Below are 15,114 nucleotides of genomic sequence, written 5' to 3'. Positions count from 1 at the left end.
CTGGACAACACTCTGGGTCACTCCCATGGGATCTCCGCCTTTTCTTGTCCCCTCATATTTCCTGATGACCCTATGGGCACTGCCTCTCGGCCTCTGCTCCCACCTCTGCTGCGCCCCATCATGACCTGCACACACCCCCAGAGGCTGGCCCGGCCCTTGCAGCAGGTGTGTCTCCTTCCCTCCCCCTAAAGCCTTCACTTCCCTTGCCTGGGGATGGCCAGGCAGCACAGGGCACTGAGCAGACTCGGGGTCATGTGCAGCCTGGGGGAGCCGCAGCTTGGCCTCTGACCAGCCCTGGAGTGCCATTCCAGGTCTCTGAGCTTTGGTGCTTCAGCTGTGTCCTGGGGGTGTCTAGAAGGACAGGGCCCCCACCAGCAGGCGGTGGCCAAGTCACGTCTCCCCCAACCCCCTCTCCAGCCGGTCCTCTGCTGTATGTTGCTTACATGTTCTTGGGGCCTCTCCTCAGCCTTCCTTGGCCAGGTCCCAGATCCTTTCTCCCCTCTTCTCAGGGCACAGCTCCAGTGAATTCCAGTGTGGCCTAAATGGGCGCCTGGCCTCTCCCAGGTGGCCCTCTTCCCCACCTCAGGGCCTGACTGTCCTGCACCTGCCTCCCTCAGCCCCCCGCCCCTCCACGTCCCTGCTGCAGTCCTGGCCTCCCTTTGAGGTGACCCCCTCAGCAGCCTTCCACGGCGACCCTCTGCAGAGCTCAGAAAGACCTTGAGTTTCAACTCTCGCAACCCTCCCCCAGTTGCAGAAAGCAGGCACGCGCCTCACCGCAGGTGATCGTCGGGGCCCCGAGCTGGGACTAGCGGCCGGGGTGCCTGCACTCCAGGGTTGGCGCCCACCCAGGTCTCAGTGCTGCAGGTGCCTCCAGCTCTGCTCTGCCTTCCTGCCCCAGGCCTGCCTAAGCCCACCCTGTCCTCCAGGGACACGCCCTCCCCTGCACGGCACCCGTCCCCTGGAGCGGGCTCCCCTCTCACACCCCCAGCCTTCCCCCAGCAGGACTGTCCACCACTGCAGGATGGTATTGAAAAAAAGTGTTTTCTCTTGTGGGACAAGGACTGGGTGGAAGCTGCCCATGAAGAGGGGACCCAGGACGTGGGGCGAGGGAGCAGGAGATCAGGAGGGGAGGAGAGCTGTGGGCAGTGGGAGCCACAGGGAAGTACCCAGAGCCCCATCCCCGCCAGGCCTCTTGTCCCACCTCCAGTGGAAAAGCAGGGCAGGCAGGGCTCGAGGCCACAGGGAGACCTTGGAAGGGGGCAGGTGGGAAGGCAGGAGAGACTGTCCAGTCTTTGCTTTTTCACTCAAGTCCCACACTGGCAGTTTCTAACGGCAACACTGCTCTGCCAGCTGTCAGGGCACCCACTGCAGACTGTCCACTGGGACAGATGCAGGACAGAGCTCACAGCCAGGTCCACACCCCTGCAGGGAGCTCTTGTGATACCAAACGTCCCCTCAGGGGATGCTGATATCCTACCCCATCCCTACCGCAGGTACTGAGCCCAGCAGACCAGAAACACCTCTGCCCACAGGTTGGTGTCAGGCCAGGAGGGGAGGTGGAGAGGGAGGCTGGGGCCAGAGCTGGGAATCTGCCTCGTCCTCTGAGAAAACCCTTGACCCTGGGGGACTCCCAGTGTAGCCAACTTTCAGGAAGAAAACACAGTGAGAGACTTGATATCAGGTTTTGTTCCCATGCAAAGCCATGAGGTCTGAGCTCAGTGGGGCTCGGACAAGGGGAGATGGCCTGGGGCAGGGGCCCGAGTGCAGGGTGGGGGCCCAGGGAAGATGCCACCGTGGGCACGAAAGTGCTGGCGGGTGCCCACACGGCCACATCCCGATCATCTAAGCTGTCACTCCCTTGGTGGAGCCGGCACTATCCACCGTGACACAGGAAAAGAGATTTAAAAACCCGAGGCCCAGAGCCACGTATGTCAGTTCCTGCCCTTGAGAGGGCCAGGTGCGGAGCCCCCAGAGGCCACACCTGTCCTCCAGCCCCGCCGCGGGGCCGCCGTCTGATGCCTGCCTCTCGGCTCCCAGGGACCTGCAGAGTGAGGGAGTTTGAGGAAGAGGTCACTTACCAGGGGTGCACGGCCAACGTGACGGTGACCCGCTGCGAGGGCGTCTGCGCCTCCTCAGCCAGGTGAGCTGTCGGCCCCGTGCGGTCCTTGTCCAGGTCCTGGACTTGGAACCCGCCCTGCTCGACAGAGGCGCTCCCAGTGGGAGCTGGGGAACATACACAGAGAGCTCCCGGTCCAGGCAGCGTGCTGCCCCATCGGGTGGCCCCGGCCCGCACCCACCTCCACCACACCTGCCGGGAGCCGGGGAGGTCAGCGATGCGAGGCCAGTCCCTCCCCGAAGGCGCAGCCTGGGACCTTGGCGTCCACCTCTCCGAGCGACCGGGGAGGGGCAGGAGCGCTCCTGAGGCAGCGGCCCTGACCTGAGCTCCCCGCCGCCGCTCCTCCGCAGCTTCAACACTGACACCATGCAAGTGGACACCAACTGTAGCTGCTGCCACCCCCTCAGCTCCCATAAGAAGCGGCTCGTGCTGCCCTGCCCGGACCCCAGGGTGAGGGGACAGCAGCTGATGCTCACACTGCAGGTATTCAGCAGCTGCACGTGCCGCTCCCAGCGCTGCGGAGACTAGAGACCCGGCCCCGGGAGTGAGGATCGAGCCGCGCCCCCGACACCCGCTCACCCCGACGCACTGTGCCCAGCAGCCCCTCTCCTAGGCACAGGGCGTGGCCTCAAAGAACCCTCAGATGCAGCTCACCCGGGCATCTGAATAGAAAGGGGCTGCAGGCGGGGGTCCTGCCGACCCTGACCAAACCCAGCAGGCTGCACTGGACTGCCAGCCTCGGGATTGCACAGGGCACTACCCACCGCTCATCCACACAGCCTCCCAGCCTTCGAAGGCAGCCTTCCAGTCCTACTGGGACCAGAACCCCGCCCCCGGTGGCAGGAGGGAGGAAGGCTGCTGCAGAGGGGGTTCCTGGGGAGACAGGGGCCACCTAAGCAGAGAAGGCTGGGGGAGAGGCTCGGGTCACAGCGAGAAGAGGGGCCCTGCAGTCGGGGAAGGGGAGGGAGAGGCCAGCGTCACCGCCTGCCACCAACAAAGCTCACCCTGGGGAGGGGGCACCGGTGCTGTGCACCATGAGCGCACTGTGAACAGACAACAAATAAACAGGCACCGGTCAAGGCACAAAGGCCCCTGAGCTCTGCTCCTGCTGTCTCCCGCGCCCCTCGGGCATGCGTGAGTCCCCAGACCCGCGTCCGGCTCATGGGGTCAGTCCCACACAAGTATGGGCCAAGAAGGGACGCCACTGCGGGCCCCCAGCCTTCCCCTCCCCTCCCCTGCAGGCCCTCTCACCCTTCCCAGCTCAGGACTACTCTCCTGTGAGGCCCTCCAACCCGTGGGACCCTGTACCCTGCCTGTGGCTGGGGCCACCCCGCCTGAGCTCAGCAGGCTCACCCCCCAAGAAGGAACCCCTGGGCCCACTTGTCCCCTAGACCCAGGCCTCCAGAAGGCAGGCCCCCAACACACACCACGGAGTGGGGGGAGCCAAGGCCAGGCTGCAGGCCCCACCACGATGAGTCCCACAGGCTCAGCCCACGTCCTGAACCCAAGTGCAGAGCAAAAGGTACGTCACCTCGACACACCTCAGCTTCCACCCCCGTGACTGGGGAACAGGTTCCGGACAACGGGCCCGCGTCATCGGTTCTCAGCGCCCCACGCAGCCCCACAGGACAGGACCTTGAGCCGTATGCCAGGTGCCTTTCCCTCCAAAGACCACACACGTTCCAATCGCCACCCCAGCATTTGTTCTTCTTTGCTGATGGATGCTCACCCAGAATGGTGGGTACAGGGAGGGCGTCGGCTGACATAAGAAACCAGCCCCGAGCTGGCAGTCCAAACACTGGAGCCCAAGCACCGCGTACCGTCCAGCACCTTGAACAAAAGCACGACGGCCACGCCATCCATCTGCAGTGCACAGCAGTGCCACCAGCGGCCATGCCGCCACACACGCAAAGCCTCAGCCTCTCCAACTGCGCGCTGCAGGGGCTGCACCGGGTGGTGGGTGTGGAAACCTTGAGTGGGGTGTCCGCAGTGTGGGGGGCCCCAGTACCCACATGGTGACTCCCAGAAGCTGCCTCCCCGCGACCCGCACTACGGCACAGGGCCACTGTGTTCCCCTGCCCCACGTGGTTCTCCCCATCGTACGGCAGGGAGCCTGGTCCCTGCTGGAAAACCAAGGTAACCAACAAGGGCCCCAGCCGTTCCTGGGCCCCTCAGTGCTGAAAGCAGATGTGTCTGTCGAGGACAAACCTGCAGCCTGTGCCTGCCGCCCACCTGGCACATCTGCCGCTAACAGGACACAGGCCTTGCCTCGGCATCTCGAGGCGCAGGGGATGGCACATGAGAGCCGCACGCACGGAGGGGTTGGGGGGACAGGTGCCAGCTCATCCCCACTCTGCTCTCTGCTTCCTGACCACTCGCCAAGCCTCCCTCCTCCCACTGCACAGGCCAAGGTCCACAGCACCCTGCCCTGCAATCATGACCCCGGCACATTTAGGCCACTGCACAGGGAAGAGACCAGCTCACCTTCCAGAAATCTTCTCTGTTGGCCCACAACAAACCCTGCCATCACAATCAGGAACCAGTCCTGGGCCACTGTGGTGACAGTGCACTCATTTGAAACCCAAAGATGTATGAGGTTAGGTACACACCCTTCAGAGCCACCAGGAAACCCACCCCCCAAGCACTGCACACATAAGGTCTCAGTCAGATGGCTTTACAAATCTCGCTTTAAGAACACAGTGCTGGGAAAAAGGAAAATAGAATTAAATCTAGCCAGGATACATGTTTTTGTTGATCGTCATTGAGAACACAACCCTAACTTCTAGATTCAGAATCCGGCCCCAGCAAGCCCCCAGGCACTGTGCTCTCACCCTGGCCGAGGTCGGCACTTGGGCCCCATGTGGACATACCCATCAGCCCTTGGGCCACCTCCCCGTCTCCCATCCAAGTAACCAAGATCTATTCCCGTGGCAGACAGAATGCCGCCTCTCCTCTCAGAGCATCAGAGATGAACTATCAATAAAACAGCACTGGCATCTTGATAAAATTTCAAAAAACTTTCCATTTTCATTCAAACTTCTAAATTCCCTTTAATTTGTAGACTTAACCACAGAACTGTCTTGATTTCTATAAGAGTTGATCCCGGGATCCACGCCCCTCTCCTCCTGACTTGGCAGGAAAGCTGGGTCCAGGCTGAGCCTTTTCTTCCTCAGCGGCACACAGGCTCCCCATCCATCCCCACAAGGGACGAGGCCAGACAAGCAGGGCTGGGAGGCGCCCGGGGCTGCGACACTAGACAGGGCATGGACTTGCAGCATGGCAACGTAGACGACAGTGGAGATGAAGAAAAACGCAGACACAGGAGCCTGACCCTCTGTCCTTGTTGATTAAAACTGTTCCGAAAGCAATTCACACAATCTCTGAGAGACGGTTTCTCTACTCGTCCGCAGCGTGAGTCGGTACATCTGAAACAGAGGACACAGCAGGTCAGTGGCGGTGCCAGGGCAGACACTGCGGGGCCAGCCCCGCCCAGCGGCCCCTCAAGGCCCCCTGCTCAGCCCTTCCCTGGAGGTGCCACTGTTGACAGACTCAAGCATCGAACACGCTCTCAGTGGCAAAAATAAAAAGTTTGACAACAGCAAGTGCTCGTGTGCATGTGGACCAGCTGGAACCTTCATGCGCAGCTGGTGGGCTGTCAGGGCAGCAACACGGACCGTGCCCAGACCCCATGAGCCGGCAGTCCCACCCTCAGTGCTCCCCACGGGAAATGAAAACACGTCCACACAAAGGCATGTCCAGATGTCTGCAGCAGCCCTATTCAATGCCTCCTGAAACAGGGGCAGCCTGATGTGCATCGACAGGAGGGCTGGGCAAACCAGCGTGGCACCTCCCCGCAAAGGAGGGCCACGTGCTCCATGAGGACCACTGTGGACACGGCAGCAACACGGTGACTGCTGGAGCCCGAGGCCAGGCGGGCCCCATGCTGGGCCACACGGCGCTGCCTCCTAGGGAGGCCGGGGCTGATGCGGGCGTGCCAGAGAACTTCCTGGTGCGATGGAAATGCTACACCCACCAACGGGTGGTGGTGGTTACACGGGTGTACACATCTGTCGAAACATATCAAACCACCACATCTGGGATCTATCTGCATATCTCACTGTGTGTGAATTACACCACAGTAAAAAAAAAAAAAACAAAAAAAAAAGTAAGCGTATTCAGCGATTCCCTCAAGGGGCTTGACCTGGGCTTGCAAATTCGGCTCCAAACGCAGTAAGCATCCAATCTGGGTGGTTTTGGTGTGTATGATACCGGCTCCCACAAAGTTTGCAGGATTAGGATCGACTTCCTCTAGGAGCGCAGAACCAAAGCCAATAATCTGTGGGAAGAACCGGGAGAAACAGGACCCCTTGCATCGGCGCCAGCAGAGGTGGAGGGTTCTCCGAGGGGAGAAGCCGCCAGCCTCCTCCGAGGGCTCCGGTCGTGTCCCGACCCTGGGAACATCCACAGCAAGACCTTTACCTTGGCTTTGGTGATCTCTGTGTCCATTGGATGCTTCGCCTTGAAGATATTCTGCACTTCCTGCTGGGGACTGTGGGAAACAGAGGCCAGCACGAGTGCCATCAGCTGAGCCAGAGCCAAGGCCCCCCGCCCACCCAGGGGGACAGGGCGCCACTCACTTGCTCAGCTGCTTCCAGCGCTGGAAGAAATCCTGAGAAGCCATTTCCGTGGGCTGGAAAAACTTGTTGAGTGTGATAGGCAGCTTCACAGACACATTCTGAAAGGTTCCCCCGTACCTGTGAGCAACACAGAGGCACGCTGGGAAGAGTCCACGTCCCGAGTGTGCCACCTCCAGGGCACAGAGGGGCCGCGTGCAAAAGGCGGGGCGGAGAGATCTGGAAGGGCAGCCCGGGGCTCCAGGGAGGCTGGTCCACCTACGGCGCACCGTCATCGATGGCCGAGGACGTCGGGGAACGTGCCCCCGCCACCCGCGGCCGAGGCTGCCGGGCTGGTCGCACCGCTGGGGACAGGCGCCACCTCTTCCCATTCCCCAGCAGTCCACGTCCTACAACTTCACGTTTAAATCGTGTGGGTTTTTTCTTTTTTCCATGAAAAGACTAAAAGAAAACGGTGTGCCTACGGAATGAAACAAAAATTCTGCACGTCTATTTCCCTAAATTTTACAAAGTACACCATCTGCAGGTCCCTGTATACTCCATATTTGGAAAGGTGCTTTTTCAAAATTTAACCTCACGAATACCCAACAGGAAAGGCTGGTATGCACACTCTACCGCAGTCATTGAAAGACGGCAGGAACGAGCCGAGAAGCAACACAGACACGTCACAAAAAAGAGTCAAACCGGCGCGTACGCTCAGAGTACAACACGTGGGCGCTCACGCACCAGCCGAGGCCCTGGCGGGCCCGGCACCCTGCAGCCGGCCTCCGGAGCAGCAGGCTGGGCAGCGCCCGCAGCGGGACAGGCCCGCGGTCTCTCGCCGGAAAGCTCCGGGCCTTGGGAGGAAGGCCCCGCCCACCCGGCGTCCCAGACCCCGGGCACCCTTTCCCTCCCCCACTTCCCACACCCTCTGTAGCAGACGCCGGAGTGTGCACGGCAGGTCACCCCTCGGTCCTCACCACACCCTCTGAAGGAAGGACGCAGAGGGCCCACGTCACAGCCGCGTGCCGTGCCGGCCCAGCCTGACACCCCTGCGCCCAGCAAGAGCGGCTGCTGCCTCGCCGGGGCTCCCACCTGAACTGGATGTTGAGGACGGGCGCCTCGGTGAAGTCGGACACGCACTCTATGTTGACGGCCTGCTGCACCTGCGCGCCCCCGTCCACGGTGGGGTCCACGGGCTTGGTCTGCAGGCTCAGATGTGCGTGTGTCAAGGAAGCTGTGGCGATGCTGGGAACGTGGGCTGAGCCCAGTGAGCCCCAAGGTCAGAGAGGCTCCAGAAGGGGCCCAGCAGGAGTCGGAGCTCACATCCTGACCTCGGACGAAACCTGCCATACGTGTGTTTTTAATGACTATCCTTAAACATTTAGCTTTAACGGTCCACGTTTAAAACGTGTTTATCTTAAAATAAAAATAGATCTGGCCTGTAGTAAGGAGGTTCCTGCTTCACACGGCTTTTCCAGGGAAGGCGGCATCCTTGGTGGTCAAGCTGGGCCTCCTTCTCCCTCACTTTACCCGGGCGGCCCATCCTCATGGGAACAAGACACCTGGATGGCAAGGCTGACGGGCTGGAGAAGCTCACGTCCCAGTTCTGCCGTTTCTATGGGACTGTCTCCGGTCGCAGCTCGTCCCGGGGGGGCCCATCACTCGCTCTGCCTGGGCAGCAGCTCCCTGGGAGACTCCCCAAGGAGACCAGAGCCCCAGCGGATATGGAGGCTGGAACAGGCCTGCATGTCTTCACCAGCGTTGAAACGAGCAACCTGAGTGTGGGAAGGTACCCCGAGGCTGCAGTAACAGCACCTGGAAACGTCCTCCTAGTCTATCCTCCACCCGCCTCTGCCAGGGGCCTAGGGGCACCGGAACCAAGGATATTGGCCTGGAGGTCATCCGAGCAGATGAGCGTCGGAGTGAAGCTCAGGAACTGCGTGGACGTCTTATTACCGTAGAATATGAACATCCGGCCTAGAAGGAAGCAAAGTAGCTTGTTCCCACAACACACCACAGCCTCCTGAGCTGCACGGAGGAAACCTGAGCCCCCGGCCCACACAAGTGACGCCCCGAGCCCTCGGCCGCAGCACTTGGGGGGCTCGGAGCCAGCGCAGCAGAAACCGCCACACAGACCTCTGTGAACGTCTTTACGCCCTCAGAATTCAGAATGGAACGTGAACTTCAAACCTCCTGAAGAGGACGCACAGGTGGGCATGCCTCCCCCACAGCCTAAGAAACACCACGGCTCCCGCGTGACGCCACTGTGGCCCAGAGTCTAACCCCTTCATCCAATGAGAAACGAACACCTCCGTCCGTCCTCAGTGAGAAGGAGTCTGAGGGGTCCTGCGGGGCAGACGTGCTGCCTTCCCCACCCTCCACTCGTTTCCGCAGACAAGTCTCCACGATGGTGCCAAGAGGGAGGCGGGGCCAGCAGCCCACAGGGCCCCTCGGCAGCAGCCCCAGCAGTCAGTGGGCATAATTTTGGGGGGCTGGGGGGAACAGAAAGCTTTTCAAAAATGTGGTAAAACATACAGTATATACCCTGCAATTTACCGTCTCAGCCATCTCTAGATGCACAGGGCGGGGCACAAAGCACGTTCACATGGTCGTGTTACCTTCCCCACCATCATCCCCAGAACGTTCCGTCTTCCCAAATGGACACTCTGTCCCCATGAAACACTCACCCTCTCCCCTCCCCCAGCCCTGGACCCCACCGTCTACTTTTCTGTCTCTGTGGATGTGACTCCTCCAGGGACCTCATGTGGGTGGAATCAGACAGGATTTGTCCTTCTGTGACTGTATTATTTCACTGAGCGTAATGTCCTCAGGGTTCACCCTGTGTAGCCTGTGTCATAAGTTCCTTCCTTTTTAAGGCTGAGTAATGTTCCACTGTGTGTTTAAACCACATTTTGTGTATCCACTCAGATGGACGGACACTTGGGTTGCCACCACCTTTTGGTGACTGTGAATGTGGGCGTGTGAGTACCTGTTCCAGTCCCTGCTTTCCTTTCAATTCTTTTCAATCCCAGAAGTGGGATTGCTAGGTCATATATATGGGAGTTGTATTTTCAGTTTTTTAAGAAACCCCCAGACTGTTTGCCACAGAAGCAAACACACCCCCGCCCCCAGCGCACAAGCTTCCAATTTCTCTACGTCCTCGCCAACCCTTGTTTTGTTTTTTATCACAGCCGTGCTGATGCGTGTGAGGTGGTACCTCGATGGGTCTGATTGCATTTCTCAGACTATTAGTGACGCTGGGCACCTTTTCATGCTCTTTTGGACATCTGAATGTCTTCCTTAGGAAATGTCTGAGACTTCTGCCCATTTTTTAACTGGGTTGTTTTTCTCTTGTTGATTTGGAGTCCTCTATATATTCTAGAAACTAGACCCTTTTGAGATATGTGATTTGGAAATACTTTCTCCTCATAACTTCTAAGAGAAGTTTTCATTAAGTAAAGTAAAACACGTACCTAAATTCTGCCGAAACTCAGACTTCAGTCCAATCTGAAGAAGCTGGTTTTCAAACAACACACCATTATTTTTACAGACAAACCTGGGGGACAAGGGACAGCATGTGAGTCACTCAAAGCCAGCCACCCACTGAAAATACCAAGATCAGTTTTGAAAAAGGGTTTAAAGAACACGGAGACCAGAAAAACGTCTCTGGGACATGAGAGAAGGGAAAAGCAGCAAATATTCCAACGAACACCATTAAAAGCGCCCGCTAGAGATGGGAGGTAAGCTGAGAGGGTGACACGGCACAGCCGAGGAATGACCACAGGAGCAGGTCGTCTGCTTTCCATGAAGGTGCTGCTCAACCACGAACAGCTCCCACTGACTCAGGACACGGGCGCCACAGCAAAAGCACACACGTTTGTTCAGGTCAGCCCACAGGCTCGGTCACCTGACACGCGGCGCTGGCCTCCAAACGGCCTCCACCGGGGCTGTCCGCAAGCCACGCCCACACCCAGGCGCCCTTCCCTGCCCCTCCTGTCCTTTCTCCTCTCTCCCCTGCTCTCCCTTCCCCTGGTGCTGGGAAAACTGGACAGCTACATGGAAAAGCATGAAACTAGAACATCTCACACTACATACAAAAATAAACTCAAACTGGATTAAAGACCTAAATGTAAGACCTGAACCATAAAGCTCCTAGAAGAGAACACAGGCAGAACACTCTCTGACGTAAACCGTAGCAAATGTTTTCTTGGATCTCCTCCTAAGGCAAAGGAAACAAATGCAAAGATAAACGAGATCTAATGAAACTTAAAAGCTTTTGCACAGCAAAGGAAAATCATCAACAAAACAAAAACACAACCTACCGAATGGGAGAAAATATTTGCAAACGGTAAGACCAGTAAGAGGTTAATTTCCAAAACATATAAAGCAGCTCATACAACCCAATATCGAAAAACCAAATGACCCAATTAAAAAACGGGCAGAAGACCTGAAGAGACATTTTTCCAAAGAAGACATACAGATGCCAACAGGCACATGGAATGACTCTCAACATCACTGATCATCAGGGAAGCGGGGGTCAAAACCACAAAGAGACAACACCTCACGCCTGTCAGAACAGCCGTCATCACAAAGACCACATACTACAAACGCTGATGAGAACGCGGAGAAAAGGGAGCCCCTGCACGCTGCTGGTGGCGATGTAAATTGGTGCTAACACTGGAAAACAGTATGGAGGTTCCTCAAAAAACTAAAACTACAGCTACCACACGATCCAGCAATTCCAGTCCTGGGTATATTCAAGGAGAATGAAAACACTAATTTGAAAAGATATACGCACCCCAATATTCACAGCAGCATTATTTACAAAAGTGAAGATATGGAAGCAACCTAAGGGTCCGTCAGCGTATGAGTGGATAAAGATGTGGTATAATGTAACATGGAATACACACACACACACACACACACACACACACTCGGCCAATACAAAAATGAAATTCTGTCATTTGCAACATGAATGGACTTGGAGGGCGTCAGGCGAAGTGCAATAAGTCAGACAGAGAAAGACAAATACTGTGTGCTGCCATTCACATGCGGAATCTGAAAAATGAATGAATATAACAAAACAGAAACAGACTCACAGATACAGGGAACACACTAGTGGTTACCAGCAGGGAGAAGGAAGGGGGGAGAGGGAAGACAGGGTACAGGAGTAAGAGGTGCAAACTGCTACGCACAGATAGATAACCACAAGGATATATCGTACAGCACAGGGAAATACAGCCACTATTTTGTAATAACTTTAAACGGAATATAACCTAAAAAAGTTGAGTCCCTACATTGTACACCTGACACTAATATGATGTTGTAAACCAACTAACTATACCTCAGCTTAAAAAAAAGAGGGTCTGTTTTCAGCCAGAGACGGACAACTAGTGGCACAGCAAACCTGCCTTTCCCCAGTCGTTTCCGACAAGCAACAGGAGATACGAATCAGCGCGCGGGGTGAACAGAGAGAGACTGGAGAGACTAGAAAACCACAAGAACTCTTCCGTGGTCACAGAGACCAAGGACAAGCAGCCGCTCCTTGGAGACAACAGAACTCACACCCGCCCTCCTCTCGGAGGGGGAGCCCCCCACCTCCTGGCTGGATCTAGATCAGCAGAGACAGAGGGACAGACAGCAAGCAGGGAAAAGGGACAGGATCCGCGCAGCGAAGCGCGGGGAAGAGCAGCCTGGGATTTCGCCTTGAAAGTGGGGGAACGGGGCCAAGTCGACCGCACGCAGCACTCTGCTGGCCCATAGCAGGGGTGTGAACATCGGGACACCAGTCAGACAGAGATGACAAGGACGGAACAGGTCAGCGGAGGGGCAGGAAGCGGGCCTTGGAAGCAGACCCCACAGGACAAAGCAGTGACTGTGAACTGAAGAGCGTTTCTTCAAAAAAAAGATAGGCTCCTGGAGGGCAGACACGGGGCGTGATTAGAGAGCCCAGGGGCACAGCACGGAGAGCAGAGTACAAGCGTCCTGCAGGGCAGGCGCAGCCCACGGGAGCAGACAGCGCGCAGGGCGCCCACCACTCCTTCACCTGCCCAGAGCCTGAGCCTCCTCCCTCCCTGGGTGCCCAGGGCGCAGGCCTGGCCGGGCGGGGGGAGCCCCTGTCCTCGGGACGCAGGAGGCAGACTACCTGGCAAAGTTGTCCTCGGAGCCAGGAGCCAGGGGAGCAACCGCGGAGGGTGAGTCTGAGAAAACGTCCACGAGCAGCCCGCCAGAGGAGGGTGGAGGTCCCGTGGGGACGGGGGGCGCAGCCCCCAGCCCCAGGAGGTCTGCTGACGGAGAAGGCGTGGACTGGAAGACAGGGAAGGAGAAGGTCAGCACAGACCCTTCTGGGCACCACGCCAGGCAAGCACAAGGGCCTGCACCCCACCCACACCCCGAAAAGAAGGGTCTGGTTTCAGAGAGAAGACTGTGCACGTCACTGTCAACCACCTAAAAAAATCTGGAAAGATGAAAGAAGTAAAAGCAAGTAGCTTATTAGGGTGCATCCCTAATCATTTCTATGTTCTATTTCGTTACAGAGAAAAAGCAGACAAAATGCCTGCAGAACAGGGTTTTTTTTTTAAATATTGTTTTCTTCGTTGTTTTGTCTTTTTTTTTTTATTTTTATTGAAGTATAGTTGATTTACAATGTTGAGCCTAAATAGCTGCTTTTTACTGCGCACTCACTCCTCTTTCCAGGAACGCAGCCACGCTGGCAGCCACGCCGAGAGCCAAAGGAGGCCAACGCCCCTTCTTTCTCAGGAGTGTGGATGCACCCACCACCCTGGGCACTGGCCAGTCCACCCTCAGGCCATGCTGAGGACGTACACGTGGGAATCATTACGTTAGCATAAATCACTACTTACTTCCCTTTTATATTTAGAGCACTGCACTGAATTTCTAAAAAATTACACGTGTAGGCAGAGGATTTTCTGTATGGATTCCACGCTGAGACAAGAGGCGCTACAGAACGCGTGTCCCGTCCCGCAGGGAGGACGTGGGCCTGAGCCGGCTGAGAGCTCCGCTCCGCGTGCCGGGCCCTCCTTCCTGGGGCTCCAGGGCAGGCAGCGCGCCAGGCCCACCCTGCGGCCGGAAGCGGCCCAGAAGCGGGCAGCTCCGGGTGAAAGGGGCTCCTGGGTAGAGCCGACAGGCCAGGCCGGGCTCCCCAGGAGAAGGGGAGGGGTCCCCAGAGGAGCTGTCGAGCTTCCTCAGAAGCCTCTGCGCCGCCGGGGGGAGTCGATGAAACGGCCACGGGGGCTCTTGGCCCTGCACCTGGGACGACACTCCCGCACACACAGCCCCTCACAATAGCCTCCTGCCAGCGAGGCCATCTTCGGGAGCTTGGCCACCCAAGGTTAGGAGCTGCTCCCGGGGGGCCCCAAGCCTGCTGTGGGTGACGTGAGAGAGGCCTCTGTCTGGGCCACAGAACCCGCAGCCTGACGAGGTCACTGCACCTCTGCCACCTACTGCACAACGTCTCCACTGGTTCCCAAAGAACAGTGAAAACGCTTTTTAAAGTAGGAAAACTCTTCTGTCCCATTAAGTCAAACACAGACAGACAAAAGCAAGGCTGCTCTTTCGGGAGGCCCCGCTAAGACGCCTGCTCCCTCCCCAGGGCTCTACCCTGCAGCACTGGGACCCCCCACCGCTTCGCCGCCTCCCCCCTTCTCAGGACTTGGGGAGACCCTCCCCCAGGAGCCGGCCTGGCACCCGGCTCTGCACAGGTGACACCTGCTCGAAGCGCTGAACACCATAGGGCGCAGGGCGGCTCTGGGCTCCTCCGCCAGCCCAAAGCCCCAGGACGACTGGCAGCCTCCAGACACCCACCCTCAAGGCGCACAGACAAGCACCCCGAAGCCACAGCTGAGCTGAGCTCCCAGGAAGGCCACAAAGAAAATCACCTCCTGGCATGACCTGCGACCCTAAATAAAAGGCATTCTGGCCAATATCACACCAAGTAAAAGGCATCACAGGTTTTCCTGTAAAATCCAGACATCTCAACGCCACTTTGAGGCAGGGCCTCCCTCCTGAGTTTGAAGACAGAAGAAAGAAGACACCAGGAGAATCCCAGCCAGGAGCGACCCCAGCCTCTTTTCTGTCCTGCTGCTTCTGCCTCAACTCCCCAGTCCCATCAAGGCCTTACCCCTGCCCCAGCTCCATGAGCCGTGAGGACAAACGGGAACTCACATCCACAGGGCCACGAAGGGTGACCCTGGAGAGAAGGCATCAGGGCTCAGGTGAGAGGTCCTGACTGTGACGGGGCCCCAAGTCAAGGGCCAGGCCAGGTCTGAGCACAGGCCTCACGGTGGGCCCGAGGCCCCGGGGCACACAAGGAGATGTGGAGCCAGGCAAGCGGCCCCCGAAGGAGCACCAGGACTCGGATAC

General features: G+C 57.8%; 1 protein-coding gene across 2 annotated transcripts in view; it reads right to left on the bottom strand.

The window, feature by feature from the left end:
* Positions 1-5,118: 5,118 nt before the first annotated feature.
* AP2A2 (adaptor related protein complex 2 subunit alpha 2) overlaps positions 5,119-15,114 on the bottom strand; it is a 64,721-nt gene continuing 54,725 nt past the window's right edge. The window contains exons 15-22 of one of the 2 annotated variants that reach the window (XM_079707986.1): positions 12,878-13,038; positions 10,206-10,288; positions 8,605-8,709; positions 7,780-7,966; positions 6,754-6,870; positions 6,596-6,665; positions 6,318-6,452; positions 5,119-5,541 (exon numbers count right to left, since the gene is read on the bottom strand). In XM_079707986.1, coding sequence (XP_079564112.1) covers positions 5,464-5,541; positions 6,318-6,452; positions 6,596-6,665; positions 6,754-6,870; positions 7,780-7,966; positions 8,605-8,709; positions 10,206-10,288; positions 12,878-13,038 — 936 coding nt within the window. In that variant the 3' untranslated portion in view covers positions 5,119-5,463. The remainder of the gene's footprint in view (positions 5,542-6,317; positions 6,453-6,595; positions 6,666-6,753; positions 6,871-7,779; positions 7,967-8,604; positions 8,710-10,205; positions 10,289-12,877; positions 13,039-15,114) is intronic. The other variant, XM_079707987.1, reaches the window with a different exon arrangement.

Source organism: Hyperoodon ampullatus (assembly GCF_949752795.1).
Source record: "Hyperoodon ampullatus genome assembly, chromosome: 7".
Classification (NCBI taxonomy): domain Eukaryota; kingdom Metazoa; phylum Chordata; class Mammalia; order Artiodactyla; family Ziphiidae; genus Hyperoodon; species Hyperoodon ampullatus.
The sequence above is the reverse complement of the archived record's forward strand: the minus strand, read 5'-3'. Positions and strand labels throughout refer to the sequence as shown.